This window comes from Typopeltis vanoorti, chromosome 21 (genome assembly GCF_054136105.1).
Source record: "Typopeltis vanoorti isolate ZY-2024b chromosome 21, IOZ_Tvanoo_1.0, whole genome shotgun sequence".
Lineage (NCBI taxonomy): Eukaryota > Metazoa > Arthropoda > Arachnida > Uropygi > Thelyphonidae > Typopeltis > Typopeltis vanoorti.
In genome coordinates, this window is record NC_143569.1 from 109,410,919 (window position 1) to 109,435,633 (window position 24,715).

General features: G+C 39.4%; 1 protein-coding gene across 8 annotated transcripts in view; it reads left to right on the forward strand.

Annotated features, from left to right (window-relative positions):
* The window catches only part of LOC150095182 (aminopeptidase O-like), a 727,093-nt gene that overhangs the window by 553,484 nt on the left and 148,894 nt on the right, over positions 1-24,715 (forward strand). For 7 of the 8 annotated variants that reach the window (XM_090411274.1, XM_090411273.1, XM_090411279.1 and 4 more), the window contains one exon: positions 18,417-18,533. In XM_090411274.1, the coding sequence (XP_090267400.1) occupies positions 18,417-18,533 (117 nt within the window). Of the gene's footprint in view, positions 1-18,416; positions 18,544-24,715 lie in introns of all 8 variants that reach the window. The other variant, XR_016550145.1, reaches the window with a different exon arrangement.

Genomic DNA, 24,715 nt, shown 5'->3' on the forward strand with positions numbered 1-24,715 from the left:
ATGGTAACTGCTGCAGAAGACATTGTTGAGTTGATCGGTGATCAATTTATAAGTGTGTTTCATCTTCATCAGGGTGGAATCATAAGGAACTTAAGTGTAGAGGACATAGGAGAGGATAGCTTAATTGTGAGTAAGCAGGTGGTATTTGAGGAAATAAATAACCTTGATGTTAATATGGTGATAGGATTTGATGAAATATCACCATGTATCTTAAGGGAATGATCCAGGGAACTGGCAGTAGCATTGGCATGCCTGTTTCACAGGAGTTTTGCAACAGCATAGGTTCCAAAGAGAGTGGAAGGAGGGTAAAATTGTTCCACTGCATAAAGGCAGTGATAAGGCTGTAGCTTCAAATTATAGGCCGATCTGTATATCTGGAGTTGTGGAAGGTCCTGGAATGATTGGTGAAAAGTAGGATACAGAAATGGGTTGATAACAGCGGTATTTTCTGTGGTTATCAGCATGGGTTTGTTAAGAGGAAATCATGTTTCACTAACTTACTTATGTACTATAACAAGGTGACAAATACCTTGGACAGAGGAGATGCATATACAGTGGTGTACTTGGATTTTGCAAAGTCTTTTGATAGACTGCCGCATGACAAGCTCTTAATTAAATTGAAGGAGATGGGATTAGATAACAGACTTCTTTGTTGGATCAGTGACTGGCTGTCAGATAGGTATCAGAAAGTTGGATATGGGGGTGCAATATCTCGAAAGAGAAAGGTCACCAGTGGTGTACCACAGGGGTCAGTTTTGGAGCCATTGTTGTTCAATTTGTATGTTAATGATATTGGGTTTGAATTAACTTGCGATATCCAGCTGTTTGCAGATCATGAAAAACAATGTGCAGTCAGGCTGATGTTAATGCCTTACAAGAGGATTTGAATAGATTGCATGAATGGGCAGGTAAGTGGAACTGTCATTTCAATGTTGCCAAGTGTAAGTTTTGAGATTTAGTAAGTAACGATGGGATACCAAGTATACACTTGGTGGGGAAACTTTAACAGAAAGTAGAGGAGATGAGAGATCTATGAGTGATGGTGGACAAGGACCTGAAATTCAGGGGTCACATTGCACAAGTTGTGAAGACATCACATCGAATAATGGCAATGATGCAGAGAACCCCAACATGCAGAAATAAGGAGGTTATGATTCCATTGTATAAGGCCTTGATTAGGCCTCATATGGATTATTGTGCACAGATTTGGTCGCCGGGTTTTCATGGTGATGAGGATATGTTGGAAAGGGTACAAAGAAGATTCACAAAGGTGGTCAGTGGTCTTTGGAATGTGGAGTACGAGAACAGATTGTGGGAATGTAAATTGCTGAGCCTCGTGAATAAGAGGAAAAGGGGGATATGATCGAGACATATTAACTGGTCAGGGGTTGTTGTCAGGTAGACATGGAAGAGATTTTTCATAAAAGTGGAGAAGGAAGTAGAACAAGAGGCCATTGCTGAAGGCTGTATAAGGGAGGGTATAAGCAAAGGAGTGAGAAGTGGGTTCTTTGCATGGAGGGTGGTTGGTGAGTGGAATGCATTGCCTGAGTGTGTTGTGTATGTGGACACATTGAATTAGTTTAAGACGCATTGTATGCAATAGTGAGTACCTCCCACAATGAATCTCTGACTCCATGGAGGTCAGGTGTTGATAATAATAATAATAAGTTAAACCTAGAACAGAACCCCTTGGGCATACCACTGGTATGCCCAAGGTTTACCCTCCCTTTTTTGACACACTGCTCTATCACACACAACTTGTTGGTATCATTCATAGAACCAATCTCCATTCCATCTAACCAATATACTATCTATTCCCATCCTGTGCAATTTGTATACTGACTTATCATGTAATCTTTCAAATGTTTTTTCAAAGTCCAAGAATATCACTGTATATGATTTTCCCTTAGCTGTCACACTCGTTACCATATCATAAAATGCAAGTAAATTGCTAAAACTAGCTCTACCCTTTACAAATCTGTTCTGACCATCATATAGAATACTATGTCATCGACTCAATCATGTATTGTATTCGTAATTCCTTTCTAACACCTTGTCTACAACTGCAGTTAACATACAGTTAGATTAATTGGGAACTTCTGCCAATTGATAGACATTAATGAGCATTGTATGGTGGAATTATATCCAGCAAATTAATATTAGTAGTATAGCACGGTGCTATATACTTGGTACTTGGGTTTTCTGAAGAGCAGCCACTGGTGTTTTGTTTATACAGCAGTGATATAGGTAATGACTTAAAGGAAATGATCTAAGCTGTTTTGTTGAAACTGATGCCTGATATATTTAACACATGTGAAAATATTGGTTGAAGAAATCACAATTTATTATTTACAATCTCTATTAATTTATTGTGAATTACAGTACACTTCTTAAGGAGAGAGAGAGAGAGAGAGAGAGAGAGAAATATAAACTGCCTGATATTACATTGACTGCATTTACAACAAACAAGTGAACATATTCCACCTGATATGATGGGATATGCGATGTACAATTATCATATCCCACAATTAAACAAAAGGAACAGTTTCCTACGTGTTCTGTTTTTTAGTTTTGTAATGGTTCATGTTTACCACTTTACTGTATTATTATTTTCCCCTTCCTTATCCAGAAGTCACTAGCATATGTGGCAAAACTAGTTGGTATAATCATTTTCAGTATTAAGCCTAATAAAACCCATTGTCAGTTATTTTATACTGTGTAAAGTTTATTGCATTTTCAGGAAGGATAGAGGTAATAGGTCAGGAGGTGGGGTGTTGTTGTTGTTGATAGCTGAAGAACTACAACCAGCAAAATTAGAAGTTAAAGAAGATTATGGTCTTGGACAGATGGTTTATTTGATGTGGTCTAGTGTGAGATGGAGGCCAATAGGATAAAATATATTGTTGGTTGCTACTATAGACCAGAATGTCCACTGGAAGATGTAGATGTCAGGCATCAGCAGAATATCACACCGAGACAAGCCGAGCAATTATTATGGGAGACTTATGGGTTCATAGATTGGAGTCTCAATCATATCACCTCTCCTTCTTCTATCCACCAAACTCTGCAGTCGACATTCCCTCAGCCGATCCTCATAACAAACAATGTACAGTACTGAAAATATTTTTGTTATCTGCCTTTGTACCTTTTCTACAGTTAATTCGTCCCCTTCAAATCCTGGGCACCAAATCTCAGAACAATAGTCTAAGTGTAGTCTGATCAGGGTCTTATGCAACAGAATGATAACTCTTTTATCTCTGCAGGTTAGTGTCCTTCTCATTGTTGCTGCAATACTCCGTGTTACCTTCCTAACCTTTGCAATATGTCCCCTGAATTTCAGATTTGTATCAATCATCAAGCCCTAGATCTCGTCTCACATTCTCCCCCCAGTATAGCTCCTCGAATAGAGAATGCAGCGTCCCATGCAGGGCCAGATTTAGACTTGCTGAGGCCCTAAGCTATACAAAACCCAGAGGCCCCCTACTGTTTTAAATTACATCAGCTGGTCGTTTTGTTTTTTCATTTGAGGCCCCGGCAGATTGCGAAGCCCTAAGCTGTAGCTTTTTTAGTTTATACATAAATCCTGCACTGGGCCCATCGATGTCCCAAACCTCAGGACCTTACTTTTTGCTACATTAATCCAACACCTCCATTCATTTTCCCATCTCTAGCCTATTCAAATCCTCTTGCAGGGCTACCACATCTGCACTATTACTAATAACCCTTCCAGCTTCACATCATATGCAAAAAACTGAATATCCCTCTGCAGTCCACTGACAATGTCATTGATATAAAGGTTAAACAATATAGAGAGTTACAAGTGGGGGTCCCACAGGGACCCCACTTGTAACTCTCTATCTCCTTGAAACTGCTTCGCCATGCACAACTCTCTGATATCTGTAGGCCAGCCAATCCTGAATCCAGTTGATTAACCTGACATCTAAATCCACGTGCTGCAACTTAAATATCAGCGTATCATGTGGCATGCTGTCAAATGCCTTTGCAAAATCCAAAAAAATGCAGCATATGACTTTTCCTCATCAACTGCTCTTGTAACTTTATTATAAAAGGCAATCATATTACTAAAGCATGATGACCCCTTTAACAAATCCATGTTGATTCTCACAGATAATATTAACCTCATCTGCCCAATGCTGTATATGGTGCCTAACTAATTTCTCAAAGACCTTAACAACTACTGTTGACACACAAACTGGCCTATAATTATACACTTCTAGTCTGCTACCACCCTTATGCAATGACACTATCTTACCTTCCTTCCATTCTCTGCGTACCTTTCCCGTAGCCAGACTTTCATTACAAAGCCAGGTCAATGGAGCTGTCAGTTCTTTAGCACATTCTTTCAAAACCTGTTGTAAAATACCATCCGGTCCCACAGCTTTACTGACATCCAGAGTACTCAGTGTTTGGAACACTGAGTACACAATCTCCTCCTGCACCTCTAAAACCTCAAACCTGCCCTATCCGTCTAGTATTAAAATTTACTCCTCCAGAATGAAATACTCCAATAAGATGTTCATTGAACAATTCTACTATATCCTCTGAATCAGTCACTTTATTCCCATTTTTATCCCATTGAAGAAATTGACATGTCATTCTTCCACAATCATTTCTCCTCCTACTGGCTACATAGCTAAAAAGTTCTGTAAGATTTTCTTTGGATCTTAGGGCCAGTCTCTTCTCATATTCCAGTTTCACCTTCCTTACCATACTAGTCACTCTCCTGGCCTGTGTCTTATATCCTTCATGCATCTTCATTTTACCTGTCTCCTTATATCTCTTCCATAGCCTCTTTTTCACATGCATTTCCTGTTTAATATTGTTTGTCATCCACTTTACTCCAAATAGTGTCCTCTCCTTCACTCGTGGATTACTATTGCTTGCTAACAAATATTCCTTCACAATTTCCCAAGCACTAATGATATCCCGGCCTTCCAATTCTTCTCTCCATTAAACTTCCCCAAGTTGACGTCTAAGACTATTATAATTACCTGCCTTATAATTCCACATATGTTTTCTTCTCTTTGATACCCATGTATGTCTGTTTATCTTCCATGTCAAAACCACATGGTCACTCTCTCCAACTGGGGGGAGAGATGTCAACTCCATTATTATTAGCTAATCTGATGCTATGACCAAATCCAAAACTCGTGGACTTCTTGTTTCCTCTATTACATGTTGCCTAAGACATTTGTCCCGCAAGAATTCTAGAAATTCCATTCCGTTATTGATACATGCTTCTTCCTCTCCCCAATTTATACTGCTGTAGTTAAAATCTCCCATAACAATCATTCTTCTTGCATTTGTCAAGCTCAATTGTCTAAACATCTCCTGGTTCCCACCCTCTGTGCTCCTTGGTTTTTAGCAACACTTCACCAAATATCCTGTCTTGCCCACCTCTACTTCACACCATATGCTTTCAAAATCATTAGTGTCACTGCCTTTGAAAGCCTCCTCTCTTAGAGGAAATATATCACTAGAGAAGATATATCCATAACTAAGGTAGACACACTTTGCCTCCATCTCTAGAGAATGACCATGCAGGCTTGTACTGAGAAGTTGCTAAACATGTGGAATTCTCTCTCAAGAAAGAGTTTATGTTGAACTTCAAAACTGGTAATTACGACAGACTTAGGAATCATCTTGAAGCAGTGCCATGGCTTGAGAGGCTATAAGGAAAGAATATCAGTAGTGCATGGAAGTTGTAAGGAATAGTTGTAGAATATCAGTATCAGACTGTATACACAAGGTCAGCAGCATAAGCCAAGTGGGTGAGTAAATGGATTAATAGAGATATTGAGCAAGATCTGAAAAAAAAAATAAAATACTGTGGAGAGAACATAAAGAAAAAGGTGATCATCATATTCGTGAACAGTAAAAGTGCAAATAAGAAAGGTGAGTAGTATGCAAAAAAGTCCAAATCAGATTATGAGAGAAGAAATAGTTAAGCAGGCTGAAGTAAATCCAAAATTTTTTTTTCATTATTATTATTATGTGAGATCTCCAGGGAGTCAAGGACTCATCGAGGGAGGCTATAAACCACCCCAAACCAGCTATCATACCTTCCCTTAAATTCATTCACACTAGATATCCTACTCTAAGGGCAAATTATTCCACTCATTCACTGCTCTCTGGGAGAAAAACCTAGCTCTTATCTCTCTCTTGACTGAGAACAAACTTACTTCTGTGGATGCCCTGTGTTCTCCCACCTTCCATATAATGAAAAATTTCATCATTTGAAATGCTATAACACCCATTCAAAAGTTTATAGACTTCTATCATATCACCCCCCCCCCTCTGTCTCCTGTTAATCAGAGTTTGCAATCCATATACTCGCAATCTGTCTTCATAATCTAAATCCTATAATCCGGATTTAATCTTTGTAACTCTTCTTTGCACCCTTTCCACAGCTTCTTTATCCCCTTGGAACCTGGGAAACCAAATCGGCGCACAATAATCCTTATCAAAGCCTTATAAAGAGACAGAATTACTTCTTTATCGTACATGTCAAGGTTCACCTCAGCATTGCAATTATCCTCGATATTGTATTTACGACATTTTTCCATGTGACCTTTGAACTTTAAATTCCTATCCACCAATACTCCAAGATCCTTTGCCTCTTCAGTTTCTTGTAGTATAATCCTGCTAATATAGTATGCCTCTGGAACTCTAATCATGCCAAAGTGCATAACTTTTCACTTATAACATTAAACTGACAGCCATTTTCATTTGTCCAAATTTCCAGTCAATTCAAATTATTTTGTAATTGCTGAATATCAGTGGCATCCGTGATTGCACTGCCTATCCTTGCATTATTGACAAACAATTGGGCATCTGATATTAGATGCTTCCTGATGTCATTAATGTATAGATTGAACAATAAGGGTCCAAGGACTGAATCGTGAGGTACACCATAAATCTGGCAGATTCACACCACCCACTGTATACCATTTTTTGATATCTGTCTGTCAACCATCCGCTGATCCTAGTCAAGGGGTTATGTTCCGATCCCATATTCTCCAGTTGATGCAACAGCCTTTTGTGTGGTATCCTATCAAATGCTTTAGAAAAATCCAACATTATCATAGTGTATCCATTCCCTTTATCCGTCTCGGCTGTAACATTGTTATAAAATATGAGCAAATTGCTAAAACATGTCCTTTCAAGCAACCCATGCTGTTTCTTGCAGAGTATAGCATGTTTGTCTACCCATTTCTGTATGCGAGTTCTTACAAACTTCTCTAAAATCTTCACTACCACACCAGAAATACTGATAGGTCAGTAGTTAGACACATCTGTATTTGCACCACTCTTGTACAATGGATCATACATTCCTTCCATTCCCAAGCTGAGACTCAAGTTATACAAATGTGTGAAAGGCTTTGCCAATTCTGCTGAACATTCCTTTAGTAAACGGGCTGATTTCCATCTGACATATAGACAAATTCTTAATAAGGTTTTGCAACAGCTCTTCAACCTCATTTTAATGAACCTCTATGTAGCAAGTGAGAAGAAAAATTACTATTGTAGGATTCGGAAGTTTTTCCACTTGATTGTACTATAAATTAAAGATACCAAGAAATTATATACTTAATTTAATCCTTTATCCAGGTGTAAGCAAACAAGTTTGCACTTGAACTATTTTCAGGGACTGTGGCAACTCATATAAAGAAGCTAATGACTTCACATCACTTGCCTCCTTGATATCCCATAATGCAAAGCACATATCCTTGCAGACATGTAAAATGCTATGCATTATGGGAAGGGTCACTCCTAAGATCAGTTTCGACCTTTATTGAGCTCTCATAAGTTAGAGCCACAACCAGAAGTGATACTAAGGTTGAAGTAATCTAGAGAAGTCATATTTTTATATATGAGTAGCCAAAAGGCATCACACCTTATTATTAAAATACTCTGGATTAGAGAAAGTTGTTGGAAATTTTTCCACTTGATTATACTCTAAACTTATACTATATACTGTAAACTTATAGTATAAAATTATACTATTATCTGATAGGTATCAGAGAGTTGTGTATGGTGGGTCAATATATCAAGGCGACAGAAGATTACAAGTGGGGTTCCACAGGGCTCAATACTAGGACCTGTATTGTTTAATCTTTATACTAATGACATTGTCAGTGGATTGATTGCAAGGGGATATTCAGTTGTTTGCAGATGATGTGAAGCTAGGCAGGGTTATCAGTAATATTATAGGTGTGGCAGACTTGCAAGAGGATTTCAATAAACTGTACAGATGAGCAAATGAATGGGGATATCAGTTTAATGCAGCAAAATGTGGTCTTGAAATTTGGGATACATTAATGGGACACTTCATACTCGATTGGAGGAGCTGTACTGGAGGAAGTAGAGGAGATAAGATATCTGGGAGTGATGAATGATTGAAAACTGAAATTCAGGAAGCATATTGCAAGGTGTTGAAGGTACCAGAGGATTGCTGCAATACTGAGAAGGATGCTGACCTGCAGAGATAAAAAAGTTATCATTCCTTTGTATAAAACTCTGATCAGACCACACTTAGATCATTGTTCTCAAATTTGATCCCCAGGATTTGAAGGGGATGAATTAACTGTAGAAAGGGTGTAGAGGTGGATTACAAAGATGGTTTAATGACTGTACAATGTTAGTTATGAGGATCAGCTGAAGGAATGTGGGCTGCAGAGTTTGGTGGATAGAAGGAGAGGTGATATGATCAAGACTTTTAAACTGTTTAGAGGCATCTACAGCGTGGACACTGGGGAGTTCTTTCACTTGGTGGAACAGCGGGAAGTAGCGATGACAAAAGGCCATCCCTGGAAGTTACCAAAGGAAGCTGTGATCAAGAGGGTAAGGAGTAGTTTCTTCACATAGAGGGTGGTTGAACTGTGGAATGCATTGTCTGATAGAGTGGTGAGAACAAGAACAGTCAGTGAGTTCAAGGAGTGGTATGATAGAATTTGCGTTTCCTAGGAAGAGCCTTCCACACTGAGTTACCTGACTCCGTGGAGGCCTGAATAATAATAATAATAATAATAATAATAATAATAATATAAATTAAAGATCCAAAAAAATTATATACTTGGTTTAATCCTTTATCCAAGTGTGAGCAAACAAGTTTGTGCCTGAACTATTTTCAGGCGGTGCGGAGTCAGTTTTGGGACCATTGCTGTTCACTTTGTATATTAATGATATTGAGATGGGTTTAACTCGTGAAATGCAGCTGTTTGTAGATGATGCAAAATTGGGGAGAGTAAAGCAGAGTCAAACATATGTTATGGCCTTGCAGGACTTGAATAGATTACATTAATGCAGGTAAGTGGAATTGTCAGTTCATTGTTGCAAAGTGACGGTTTTGAAATTTGATAAGCATTGATCGGATGCAAAGTATACACTTAGTGGGATAACTTTAAAGGAGATAGAGGAAATGAGAGATCAGGGAGTTGTGGTGGACAAGGACCTGAAATTCAAAGGCCACATTGCACAAGTTGCGAAGATATCATATCGGATAATGGAAATGATGTGGAAGATCCTGACATGCGGAAATAAAGAGGTTATGATGCCATTGTATAAGGCCTTGATCAGGCCTAATATGTATTATTGTGCACAGATTTGGTTGCAAGATTTTCTTGGTGACTTCAAAGGGTTGAAGGAGGGACAGAGTTAGAGACAAGAAGTCATTCTTCTAGTTGTATAAAGGAGTGGTGCAGGAAAGAATTCAGCATGACATTTTTGCATGGAGAGTGGTTTGTGAGTGGAATTTATTGCCAAATGAGGTGGTGAGTGTACAAACACTGAACCAATGTAAGATGAGGTATTATAAACATTATTTCTTTTAGAAAGAGGCAGGCCCAAGCTCAGGTGGAGGGTTAAGGTGACGGAGGATCTTAGGGAGAAAGGATGGAGTCTGAAGGACGCCCTGGACTGGAGAACTTGGAAGTGGAAGGTTAAAGATCGGTGCGCTGACCCTGTTTAACATGGGATAAGGCATAGTGAAAGAAGATCTCGTTTAGAATGAATCTTATTATTGCATCCCTCGATGAGTCTTGAATCCAGGAGGTGTTTGTATCATAATAATAATTAATGATGCATTATGATAATTTCGGTGCATTATGGGATATTAAGGCCCATATCAGGTTGTGTAAAGAGGGCTCCCGTTTCAGATAAGTTTTTTTGAAATAATTAATAGCATATAATTGTGTATTCAAGAGTAAGAGTGTAAAGGTTGTGTGCTTGCAGTGTTATTAGTGTGTGGGATTGTTTAACTTTATTTACAAATTTGTTGAAATTAGAGTTCAGTATAGTAACCAGTGAAGGAAAGATGGCGACGGCTTTGTCCATCTTTCAAAGATGGACAAAGGCGGACATTTTCTATTGAAAGGAATGGAGATATTGTCTGCAAAGGTGTGGACAATACAGGAATTCAATTTTGATTTCAGTTGGTTTGTGAAATGTGAAATGTGCTATATGTACTCGTTTAACTGTTTAAATAAATTGTGGATATTTAAGGCAGATGGAAGGAGGGTGTGTGCGAAGTATTAACTGAATGAGGACTTGTTGAGTGCTAATATGTTGATAACTGAAGGAGTTAGTTGTGAGAATGCCAAGAAGAGGGTAGTGCTTATCTGATAGAAAAGGATGGTGTAAAAGAGCAGTGAAAAAATGTTAAAGTTTTGAAAAAGAGAACAAGCGATCTGAAAAACATAACAATCGATGGTAAGAAAGACGAAAGTGATGTGAATGTGGCAGAAATTAAAAAAACAAAGTGCAGTTAAAGATAACGTGACAAGTGCGCGGTGACTGCAAACAACCATTTATGGCTGACAACAAAATTGATAGAATGAATGAGAGCAAAAGTGTAATGCAAGGTTCAGAAATTGAAAGCCTGAATGACAGTGAAGATGTGATGAAAAACTTGAAAGTTGAGTTGGTTAAATAAGGCAAGTGATGAAATGGATGTGGAATCAAGTTAATGAATTTGAGATATGTATTTCCATACATAAATGATGAAAACAAATAATGTTGATATAAAAGAGGTAAGATCTGCAGTGGTGGTGTATTGTGATTCAATTATTAAAGGTGTCCTAGAGGAGAGGATGCAGAAAGTATGTTTTACTGGAGATAGAATTAGTAGAGTGATTGAGGCATTAAACACTAGAAGTAAGTGAGCAAAAGAGTTGGTCATTTGTAATCACAGGAAGTGAATACAAATGACTGCGAACAAAGAACATGTTAGACTGAATATCAGGAGGTTGTTGAGATGGATAAAAGAGAATAGCGTGATAGGAAAGGTAGTAAGCATGTTGCCCAGGTATGATGGTGGTGAAATCAGGTATAGAGCAAGGATTATGAATATGTTAGCAGAAATGTGTGAGGAGCAAGGAGTGCAGTTTGTTAATGTGTAGAATGAGTTTGAAGGATGAATTGAACTGTATAGAAGCAACAGACTGCACTTGAGTGGTTTTCGTGTGAGTCACTTGGAGAGACTGCTGCTTGAAGGTAGAAAGTGAGTGCAAAGAATGAATTCTGATGAAATGGGAAGCGATGTAGAAGAATGGCAGAGTAAGACAGGAGAGATTGAAGAGGTGGTAATGAATGAAGAAGTGAATGGCATGAGTATAGAGAATAATGGAGCAGGTGTGGAAGACAGACAGGAAAACAGGGAAGCTCAGGGTGAACAGAGAAACAAACACATTTGAGAAAGGTAGATGCTCCAAAAGGATGTGAAGGCATGTGTATGCAAAAAGGGAACTTGGATCAAAGGAAAACATTTGTATTTGAAGAAGGTTCTAAAATGAATAAGGAGAAAAAGAAATGGCTTGAGTTAAGCATGGAGAAGTCACATCAAATATGTTTTATCAGAGGAACTATCTATAGATTCAGGAATAATCTGCTGTGTTTGTATACAAATGCTAGAAGTGTAAGAAACGAGGCAAATGAAATAGTTGCATTAATTGAGTCTGTTCACCCAAACATTGTTGAAATAAGTGAGACATGGTTGGATGAGGACGACATCCTGACAGAAATAGTGATGGAAGGGTATGATGTGTTTCATGAGGATAGGAAGGGTAAAAAGGGAGGTTGAGTGCTATTGATGATAGAGAAAGCATTATGTCCATAAAAAATAGAGATGCAAGAGGGAAATAGTGCCAATGATTTTGAGACAGTATGGTGTGAGATAGAGGTGAATGGAATCAAATACTTGGTTAGATGTTGTTATAGACCAGGTAATGTGGATGGTGATAATAATGAAATGAAATGGAGAGTGGCGCTAGCGTCGCCGTAGCACGTGGCGGTGAATTTGAGCTGTGCAGAAGAAAGTGATTTTTAATCGGTGAATAGTCCGCTTTTTTCCCTGTTTTTCTACGTTTTTGAGTGCTAAATTGTTTCTCTGAATACAAGTGTACTTCAGTGGTTGTTTTTTGGAAATTAGTTGCTGTCGCGATATAATATATTTTGGTACCGTCGCAATCGAACGCGTAACGGTGGAAGACAAAACGAAGCTAAGTTACTGTATTTAGTTATATTTCATTTTATTTAATTATATTTAGTACTTAAAGGTTCTGATGTTTGTACTTTTTTTTCCTCTTATTTATTAATTGAATAATTATTAAAGATTACGTTACTCAGCAGTAAGGAATGATGGTGGATTCAGCAGCAGTCGCAAGTGGCGTAACGCCAAGTCCTCCGCCATTTAAGAACTCAATTATTAGCAATATCATAAGTGACTTTGTGGCATGCAGTACTTGCGGCATGTATGCGTCTTGGGAATTACATATGTGGCTTGTTAAAGAGAGTGAAGAGCGTATGTGCGCAAAATGCAGGCAGTTGGAGGAAATAAGTACATTAGATATATCGATATCCGACTTTGTTGCTCCAGGAACGGGGAATGAATGTAGGAAGACAAGTAGTATGATAGGAGAGAATGAGAAAATAATAGTTGATAGTGTGGAAGGTGTGAGTGACTGTGAAAGTTTAGGAGATGGTTTTGTTTGGGAGAGTGAATTTAGATTAAGAGTGACTGACGTGCAGAGGGAGATAGATGAGTTGAAAGAGGAGGTGGAATGTCTTGTGAATGAGAGCAGAAGTATGAAAGATAAGATTAGGAGATGGAAGAGATAAATGCAAGGTGAATCAGAGTAGGAGAAAGAGAGAATTTATGGAGTATGAGTGAGAGGTATGGGGGTGCTAGAAGAGGAGAGAATGGAAACAGTAGAAGAGAGGGAATGAGTGAGAGGTATGGGAATGCTAGCAGACGAGAGGATGGAAACAGTAGGAGAGACGGAATGAGAGAGAGGTATGGGAATGCTAGAAGACGAGAGGATGGAAACAGTAGTAGGAGAGACAGAATGAGAGAGGGATATGGAAGTGCTAAAAGTGGAGAAAATGGAAACAGTAGGAGAGAGGGAATGAGAGAGATGTATGGGAGTTCTAGAAGAGGAGAGAATGGAAACAGTAGAAGAGAGAGGTATGGGAATGAAAAAAGAGGAGAGAATGGAAACAATAGGAGCGAGGGAATGGTAAGAGGTCTAACGTATGGTGACTCAATGATCCGTGGTGTTCAAGATAGGATGCGTGAGGAGTGTTTGCCAGGAGGAACAATAGAAAGGGTGGCTATGGCAATTAAGAGAGGTGAAAGGGTGGATGAGATGATTGTGATGGTAGGAACGAATGACTTGAGTGGTAATGTAAGTCGGGCAGCGAGAGATATGAGATTTTTGCTTGAGACTGTACGGAAGAATATAGAGAGAGGAAAAATAGTGTGCATGTTGCCTAGGTATAATAATGATGAGCTGAGCAGAAGAGCGGTGATATTGAATGGCGTAATAGCAAGAATGTGTGACAAGAGAGGACTGGTATATGTGGATGCTTGGAGTGCGTTTGAGGAAAGAGAGGAATTTCATGCGAGAGACCGTTTACATTTGAATGAGGAAGGATGTAGGCATCTGGAGAGATTGCTGTTCTGAACGAGTCAGTGTGTCCCAGGGAGGATGATAGCAAGGGTGGCCTCTAGTGGTAATGAATACTTGGGAGAAGGGAGACAATGTTAGGTAACACTGAGCCCAGTGGAGTCTAGAAGGGATAATGCGGGGTATAGAAACAATGGCATTTATATGCTTTATACTAATGCCAGGAGTATTCGGAATAAGGGAGAGGAATTGGTGTAGCAGATAGCATCAGCCTGGCCAAAAATTATTGCGATTACTGAGACGTGGTTGACAGAAGGGGATATAACAACAGGAATAGAAGTCGCTGGGTATAGCATTTTTCGTCAGGATAGGAGGGGAAAGTGTGGTGGTGGGGTATTGCTTATGATAAGTGATGACCTATGTCCTCTAAGAGTGGAGAATTTGGAAGGAAGTGAGAAAAATGATTTTGAGAGCGTATGGTGTGAGGTAGAAGTAGGCAAGACAGGATATTTAGTGGGGTGTTGCTACAGACCCAGGAGCACAGAGGATGGGGACCAGGAGATGTTTAGACAGCTAAGTTTGGCAAGCGCAAGAAGAATGATTGTTATGGGAGATTTTAACTTCAGTAGTATAAATTGGAGAGAGAGGAAGATGCATGTAGCAATAGGGGAATGGAATTTCTAGAATTCTTGAGGGACAAATGTCTTAGGCAACATGTAACAGAGGGAACAAGAGGTTCCAAAGTTTTGGATTTGGTTATAGCATCAGAAGAGTTGATAATAAATGAGTTGACGTCTCTGCCACCAGTTGGAGAGAGTGACCATATGGTGTCGACTTGGAAAATGAATAGACATGCACTAGTATCAAAGAGACGGGAACTTATGTGTAATTATAAGGCAGGTGATTATAATAGTCTTAGACGTCAACTTCGAGAAGTTTCATGGAGGGAGGAATTGGAAGGCCGGGATATCAGTAGTGCGTGGGAAATTGTGAAAGAATATTTGTTATCAGCAATGGTAAGTTGTATACCACGAGTGAAGAAGAGGACGCAATTTGGAGTAAAATGGATGACAAACAATATTAAACAGGAATTGCATGCGAAAAAGAGGCTATGGAAGACATATAAGGAGACAGGTGAAGAGATGCATGAGGATTATAAGACACAGCCCAGAAGATTGACAGTGTGGTAAGGAAAGCGAAACTGGAATATGAGAGCAGATTGGCCCTAAGATCCAAAGAAAATTCTAGGGAATTTTTTAGCTATGTGGCCAGTAGGAGGAGAAATGACTGTGGAAGAATGATATTGTGGAATAAAAATGGGAATAGAGTGACTAATGCAGAGGACATAGTGGAATTGTTCAATGAACACTTTATTGGAGTATTTCATCCTAGAGGAGTGAGTTTTAATGCTAGAGGGATAGGACTGGTTCGAGGTCTGGAGGTACAGGAGGAGAGTGTGTTTCAGATACTGACTACTCTGGATGTCAGTAAAGCTCTGGTACTGGATGGTATTTCACCACGAATTTTGAGAGAATGTGCTAGGGAATTGACAGTGCCTTTAACATGGCTTTTCAATGAAAGTGTGGCTTTGGCAAAGGTGCTCAGGGTATGGAAGGAAGGTAAGGTAGTGCCATTGCATGAGGGTGGTAACAGACTGGAAGTGTCTAATTATAGGCCAGTCTGTGTGTCATCAGTAGTTGTTAAGATCTTGGAGAAAGTAGTGAGGGACCGTATACAGCATTGGGCAGATGAGGGTAATGTTATCTGTGAGAATCAACATGGATTTGTGAAAGGATGCTCTTGTTTTAGCAATATGCTAGCCTTTTATAATAAAGTTACAAGAACATTAGATGAGGGGAAAGGCATACTGCAATTTTCTTAGGCTTGGCGAAGGCATTTGACAGGGTGCCACATGATAAGCTGATATTTAAGTTGCAGCACATGGGTCTGGATGTCAGATTGGTCAACTGGATTCAGGATTGGCTGTCTGATAGGTATCAGAAAGTTGTGTATGGCAGAGCAGTTTCAAGGAGGTAGAGGGTTACAAGTGGGGTCCCACAGGGCTCAGTACTAGGACCTATATTGTTTAACCTTTATATCAATGACATAGCCAGTGGATTGCAGGGGGATATTCAGTTGTTTGCGGATGATGCGAAGCTGGGAAGGATTATTAGTAATAGTGCAGATGTGGTAGTCCTGCAAGAGGATTTAAATAAGCTAGATAGATGGGCAAATGAATGGGGTGTCAGTTTAATGCAGCAAAATGTAAGGTCTTGAGGTTTGGGAAACATCGATTGGATGCTGCATACTCTATGGGAGGAGTGATACTGGAGGAAGTAGGGGAGACAAGAAATCTGGGGTTGATGATTGATAGAAACCTGAAGTTTAGGGGACATATTGCAAAGGTGGTGAAGGTAACACAGAGGATTGCTGCTATTATGAGAAGGACACTGACCTGCAGAGATATGAAGGTTATCAGAGGTATAAGAGTCTGATCAGACCACACTTGGACTATTGTTCTCAGATTTGGTCCCCAGGATTTGAAGGGGATAAATTAACTGTGGAAAGGATACAAAGACGGATGACAAAGATGGTTTCAGGACTGTACAAGGATAGTTATGAGGATCGGCTGAGAGAATGTGGACTGCAGAGTTTAGTGGATAGAAGAAGGAGAGGTGATATGATTGAGACTTTTAAACTGTTGAGAGGTGGTTACAGTGTTGACACTGGGGAGTTCTTTCGCTTGGTTGATCAGCGGGAAGGAGTGATGACAAGAGGCTATCCCTGGAAGTTACGAAAGGAAACTGTGAGCAAGAGGGTAAGGATTGGTTTCTTTGTGTGGAGAGTGGTTGAGCCGTGGAATGCATTTCCTGATGAAGTGGGGGGTGGGGGGGGGAGCGAGAATAGTCAGTGAGTTTAAAGAGTGGTATGATAGACTTTGTGTTTCTCAGGGGGGGGGTCCTCCCCTCGATGAGTCTTGACAGACTTTATGTCTTAGGAAGGACCTCCCTCGATGAGTCTTTTGACTCCTTGTAGGCCTGAATAATAATAATAATAATAATAATAATAATAATAATAATAACGTCTAATCAAATTAGTCAAGCAAATAAGAAAAGAGTGATCATTATGGACCATTTTAATTATGGCAATATAGACTGAGATAATGAGATTGTAACTGTAAGTAAAGAAAATGAGTTTGTCGAGTTTTTGAGTGACTACTACCTCAGACAGTATGTAACAGAGGGTACACAAAGATTGAGGATCTTGGATTTGATCATATCATCAGAGGATGTAATTATAAATGAGGTGTCAAATCACCATTGATTTGGTGAGAGCAAACAGGAAATGATTACCTGGGGGTTTTTTTAGCAGTGTGAGGACCTCTGTGAGAAAAGGGTATGTGCGACTGCAAAGCTGGTGATTATGAGGTGCTCAGGAGATAGTTTGCAGGTGTAGCATGAAATGAGGAGTTAGGTGGAAAAAGAGATCAATGCAGCTTGGGGGATATTCAAGAACTATCTAGTAGTAGCAATATCTAAATGTATTCCAAGGGTCAGAAGGTTAAATAAGGTAGGTGTGAGATGGATGAATAAGGAGATTAAATGATACATAGATAAATGGCATTATTGAGGCAGCATAAGAGAAGTGGTAATAACCAATTCTATGAGGATTACAAAGACCAGGCAAGGAGGGTGACATGGTTGGTAAGGGTAGCAAATGTGAAGTATATACAGCAATTAGCTAAAGAAACCAAAAATAATCCTAGGGAGCCTCTTTCAATATGTAGTGAGGAAAAAAAAAAGAACGATTATGGAAGGATGACATTGACTGGAGAAAATGGTATAAGGACAACTGTTGCAGAAGATATAGTGGAGATACTTAATGAGCAATTCATAAAGGTCTTTCATTCTTGTGAATGTGACATCATGGAGAGATTGAGACCAGTTGATGATGGGGAGGAAAGACTGACAATGGGTAATTGAGCAAAGTTGATGTTAGTAGGCTGTGGGACTTGATAATATATCATCACTTATTCCTTGTGAAGGAATGTGCCATGGAGTTGACGTCTGCTTGACATATTTTTTCAATATGGTGTGGTGTGTGTAGGACAAAATGACCTCCTAGATGAGTCTTTGACTCCATGTGTTTTGAGAAAATAATATAATAATACACAGACAAAAGAATACTTGAAGGCATAGGACTGATTGCCTTATCCTTGAATTGTAGTTACAAAACCAAACCTATTTGGAAGTTCATGGGTGTTTAAATGCTTGGTATAACTACTGATTATGGTGATGAATGCCTTGATAATAATTTTTGTGTCATAAAATTTATGTCCATATTATGTATTTTGGATATAAGTATTATACTCTTCATTATATCTTTTTTGAATTAAGCCTATCATTAACTTAATATTATACACATAGTGCATTGTAATGTCATTCTTGGTTTATGTCTTATTTGTATTATAATGGGATGTCTTCTTTATAGCTTACCAGTGAACAGCTTCTTCTGCTGCTTGAACTACTCTTGGAGGAGAATCACCTACCTTCATTTATTTTGAGGTCTATAAAGAATTTTTATGGACTTCATGCCAGAAATGCTGATGTAAGCAAAGGTGTCCAAAATTTTCCTGTGTTTGAAATTTTAAAAGTACTGTTATTATAAAAGGATAAGTAAATGAAACTCTACTATTTATTATTATTATTATTATTATTATTATTATTATTATTATTATTATTATTATTACTACCCCAAGACCTCATGGAGTCAAAGACTCATCTGGGAAGTCCTTTTATCACACACACAACTCATCATACCGTGCCTTGAACACATTCAAACTCCTTGCAGACACCACACTCTCAGGCAAGGAATTCCAATCATTTACTGCTCTACACGAAAAAAACCTGCCTCTCACTCCCCTACTCACACCCTCCTTATACAGTTTCCAGGGATAACCTCTGGTTCTCCCCTGATCTCGCACTATTTTATGTAGAACTTTCCAGCATTGATCCTATAACAACCCCTTACCAATTTGTAGATCTCTATCATATCTCCCCTCTTCCTCCTGTCCACCAGACTCTGTATATTACATCTTCTCAATCTTTCCTCATACTCGACATTCCAGAGGTCAGAAACTATTTTAGTCAATCGCCTTTGGACCCTTTCCAACATCTCTTCTTCTTTCTAAAAAATGTGACCAAATCTGGGCACAATAGTCCATGTGTGGCCTAATCAAAGCCTTATATATTTATTAATCAGAACTACAATGGTATTTTTTTCAACGAACAACAACAAAAAACAGCTTTGTGGTAAAATAAAAAATTTCAGCTTGAGTAATTACTTATATGGTAATGATTATTTTTTATACTAAAAATAAGTAACTTATTTTACTTCAAGGGATAACCCTTGAAGTAAAATAAGTAAAAATGTCAAATTACTTCAAGGGATAACCTATGTTAGTGTTGGGATGGTGGCAGTGCAAACATACTGAGTATAACATCTCTGTGTTTCTCTCTCTGTTTTTTTTTTTTTTTTTTTTAATATCACCACTTGAGGAAAAAAAAGTAAGCTGGTTGGTTTAGTGGTTAGCATATCTGCTCTCAGCCAAGAGGCTGCAGGTTTCAAATCTCACCTAAGGCATGGATGTTTGTGAATGTTTCCCCAGTGTCAGGCTTTGTGACAAGCTGTTTGGAGTTTTCCAAAGTTGCATTATCATTTATCCCATAACAACTAATATAAACATTTCAATAAAGGTTTCGACCTTTATTGAGGTCTCTTCAGTGGGAGCCATAGATGGAGATGACCCTTGCTGGTGCTTCTGCCTGGTATTCCCACTTGCACCTGGCTCCCACTGAAGAGACCTTAATAAAGGTTGAAACTAGTCTGGGTAGTGGCCCTTCCCTTAATGCATAACATTATACATATCCCCAAGGAGATGTGTTTTGCATCATGGGAGATACTGAGATAGGAGTGTTGGTATCTTGCTCCACCTTTGCAAGGAGTTGCCCAGTGTTGTACCACTTTACTCCAGTCCTGAAGATATTTTCAGGTGCAAACTTTGTTTGCTCACACTTGGATAAAGGATTAAACTAAATTTATTATAGTCTAACCAAGTGAAAAATAAGCTAAGATGATCACTCGCTTGAAAGTGAATAATTTGGATGTTGGATTGTCATTTTTTGATAGGTTTTTAAAATCTTTATAGAATCAAAGGGAAAATGATTCAAATAAAAAGAACTATTTTTTTCCCCATTTTCCAGATTACTTATTCATTCTTTATTTTGTTTTCTTGTAGTAATTATCATCATCAGAGATCTTCACAGAATAAAGGAGTCATTGAGTAAGGCCATATATCACCTACACATACCTGCATTCACTCTAGATACACTCACCACTTCAAAAGGCAAACCGATCTACTCATTCACTGCTCTCTGAGAAAAAAATCTCACTCTTTCACCTCTTTCTTAATCATACACAAATTTAACTTTTATGGATGTCCCTATTCATATGTCCAGACCTTATTCAAATCATCCTGAAGAGCTATCACATCAGCACTGTTACAAATACCCTTCCAAGTTTAATATCATCTGCAAATAATGGAATATCTCCCTGCAATTCCAGTGGTAATATTATAAAGGTTAAAAGATGAAGGCCCACATTACAGATCTCTCTGGCACCCTGCTTATGACCTTCCTTTTCCTTGATACTGCTCTGCTTAAAGAGCAAGAAGGTGAAGATTGTAAGTCTCCTACCACACTATGTTAGAGGCAAACTGAAGAGGAGGGTGTTGATAGCCAATGAGTCTATAAGTAGAGTGCACAAAAGGAATGATGTAAAATTTATGGATCTGTGGTCTCTATTTGACAGAAAGAAGGATTTGTACAATGGTTATGGACTGCATCTAAATGGTTTTGGTGTTAGGTGTCTGGTGAGAACTTTGTTCAATGAGCATACTGAAGCACAAAATCGGGAAAACATATGCAATTAGAGTGGAAGCAAGTGAGTTTGTGTGAAGGCATCCATTAAGCAAGTGAGTGTGAGAATGACCAAGTGAAGAATCTAGTCTCTCAAACAAATATTGTGAATAGGATAGTCAATTCAGAGAGTAAAGTGGGTGGGGGACCAAAGGGATGCTGCAATTTCTATATACTAATGCCAGAGTATGAGGAACAAGAGGGAGGAGTTTTTAGGCATTAGTGAGACTTTGCTAACAGCAGATGATATAGGGATTGAATGTGAAGGGTTTAGTATTTTCAGGGAAGATAGAGAAGATAGGATTCATGCTGGTGGAGGGAGGAATACTGCTGATGATAGCAGATGAATTGCAGCCAAAAAAGAATAGGAAACAGGTGGGAAGGTAGCTGTTCATTTGTAGCAATCTGATGTGCGATTAAGGCCAGTAAGACAGAACATACATTTGGTTGTTGCTATAGGCCAGTGTTTCTCAAACTTCAGATATCAGCATACCCCCCTTCTTAAGTTTTCATTATTACCAGGTACTCCCTTATCAAAATAATAATAAATAAATAAAGTATATTTCATTGTAAATGTGTATTTTATTTGAATTTATTTGTTCATGTAAACAAAAAATGATTTATTTTTAACAAGATAAAATTTATAAAGATACCATAAATTTTTACTTAATTTAAATAATTTATCATCAATGAGAGAAGTGAAATTGCTTATGGTGGGATAAAATTTTGGCAAACTTTGGCTCTGTAGTTGTTAATTTCAATCTCAGATGCGGTTTGACATCTATAATGTGGTTCCTCTTCTTCATCTTAATATCTACAAGGGCTGAAAATCCAACTTCCATAGACATGAACTTTGAAATGGAAAAACTATCCTTAGAGTTCAATCCGTTAATTCAGGAAATTCTTTTGTATTTGTAGCCAAAATATATAATTCCATAATATCTGAAACACATTCGCTATATATTTCTTAAACTTTAACACATTCATGCTGGGGTGGTGTCAAGCAAAACCATATGTTGCAACGACAAAATATGGCTGTGCTTGAGTCTATACAGCAGTTTCTGTTGGAGGGGAGATGTGATTCATTAGTTAGTGCCGTTTTTATCCCAGTTGTCTCTAATTGCACTATTTGTTGAGAAATATATTGCATAGATTGCAAATGTCTCTGTCCCTTATTCAGTGATACAATAAAACGACTTGTTTTTCTTGCGTCTTCAGTATAGTGACTCTGTTGGGGAGGGTGTGTTGTTTACCATAGGGAGCGAGGTCGTGGTGATAGTAACTTGCAATTTGATTAGGAGAACATACATACATACATACATACATACATACATACACCTTCAAGGCCCACCTTTCGTATTTGGGTTGTGGGGGCAAGAGGAACTTCCAATGGTCATGATCCTCTGCCACCAAGCTCAGGTGTTCTGGTGGTATTCCCAAACGTTTCCACCCAAGGTTTTGGATATAATCTATCCAGCGAGTCCTTGGCCTTCCATGTGGCCTCCCACCCTCTGGCTTGGCAAAAAGGGCCTGCTGAGGGAGCCTCTCTTGTGGCATTCTGACCAGGTGCCCGTACCAACATAACTGTGATCTCTCAACACGGAGAAGCATCAGTTGAGTATTGAGGGTTTCCCGAATTGGAGAGCTTATGATTCTGTCAAGTCTTGTCAGCCCCGCAACCCTTTGAACGAACCTCATTTCAGCTGCTTGGATTCGTGTCCGCATTATTTCGGTCATTACTCAACTCTCATGACCATAGGTGAGGATGGGGGACATAGACTGTATTGAAGACAGCCAGCTTTGCTTTCTGACTTAACTCCCGCTTCAGTACTACCGAACGGCCAAGCTCCCGCAATATTGAGCTTGCTAAGCTAATTCGAGTATCTAACTCTACGACCCATTTTACATCATTCGTGAATATGGACCCAAGGTATTTAAACTTCTCCACCTGCCTCATTGGGACTCCACTCACATGTAGAGTGCACTGGGATGGTTGTCTTGAAAATGTTTCAGTTTTGGATCTTCATTCTGGCATCTGCACAAACAGCTACAAACCTATCCAGGATCTGTTGCAGGTCATCTGTGGAAGAGCTAAGCAGAACTAGGTCATCTGCAAAAAGCAGACGTTTAATGCTACATCTTCCAATTCTGACACACTCATTGCCTTGGCTATGCTATCAATCCAGTCCATAAATATTATGAAATTGTAGGGGTGACAGAACACACCCTTGGCAGAGGCCAACGGAGACTGTGAAAGGTTCAGACTTTGTGCTGTTTATCCTGACCCAAAACTCTGGGCATTCGTACAGGGACTTGATGGCAGCTAATAGTTGGCCATCCACTCCATACTCCTGTACTACTTGCCAAAGCTTATCCCGAGGAACCTGGTCATATGCATTCTCCAAGTCCACAAAACATGTGTAGACATTCTTGGCATATTCCCAAGATTTCTCAAAGATTTTCTTTAAAGTGAAGATTTGGTCAGTTGTGCTTCTACCAGGATGAAAGCCACATTGTTCTTCCTGGAACTTTGACCTAACTATTCTCCTGCACCGTCTTTCCAAACACCTAGCCCCAGGCAGGCTGAGCAGAGAGATGCCACGATAGTTGCTGGAATCCCTCTGATCCCCCTTCTTGAAGACTGGTATTATTATGCCTGTCTGTCATTGCTTTGGTGCTCACCCAGATATCCAAGAAGCCAGACACACTCGAGTCAGCCGGAGAACACCGTCTCGATTTAAGGATTTTAGCATTTCGGGCCGAATTTAATCATCGCCAGCAGCCTTGCTGGCGATGATAGCGATTTTATTGCCTGATTTTAGTGATTTTATTGCTAAATGGACCTCTTCTGCTGTGAGACTAGTCATTGCCCTGATCTGCACCTCTTGGATGTCACTGCTGGGCCACCCGGGTTAAAAAGGCTCTCAAAGTATTCCCCCCATCTGTGGAGGATATCCTTCTCGGTTGTTAAAAGTGCACCATCAGAGGCCTTAACGGCCCTTGCTGTGCACGATTTCCTCCCTCGAAGGTGGCAGATGATCTGCCAGAATACTTTGTTTGCATTTGCATAGGATGAGTCTAATCTTTCTCCAAATGATTCCCAAGCCTTCTGCTTTGCTGTCTTTACTGCCTCAGCATACTACAAACCCATCTCAGGTGACGTGATCCTAAGCCATGTTAGGTAGGACTCCTTTTTTGCCCGGACAGTTTTTTGGATTTCTTGGTTCCACCAAGGTGTCCTTTTCTCACTGCCTGTTGCAATACCGAGCCGCTTTCTGCCACAGCATGAGAGTGCAGAGGCAGTGACAGCTGTTCTAAACAGCTTCCACTCCTCCTCAACATCTGCAGTATGCTTGGGAATCTCTTTGAACTTGGAGGAAATGTCATCTGCAAAATTCTTCCTCACAGCCTCATTTTCCAATGCCTCCCATTTCATGCAGTATAGCTGCTTAGGCCTACCAGCATTGATGGTAGCATCTGGTTTCTGAAGCCATAGCGTGCACACAACAAGGTGGTGATCAGTTGACAGTTCTTCCCCTCTTCTCACACGAATGTCCAACACTGAGGAAAATAGGTCTGCTGAGACTATAAAGAAGTCAATCAGAGACCTTTGTTCTATGTATCCCTGTACCAGGTATTCTTATGGACTTCTTGGTGCTGGAAGAAGGTATTCATTATGGACAAGCTATTAGTACAGCAGGTCCAATAATTTCAGCCCATTCGCGTTAAGGTCAAGGGCACCGTTCCTCCCAACCACACCCCTCCATGTCTGGTTATCTGTTCCAACATGTGCATTGAAGTCACCCATTAGCA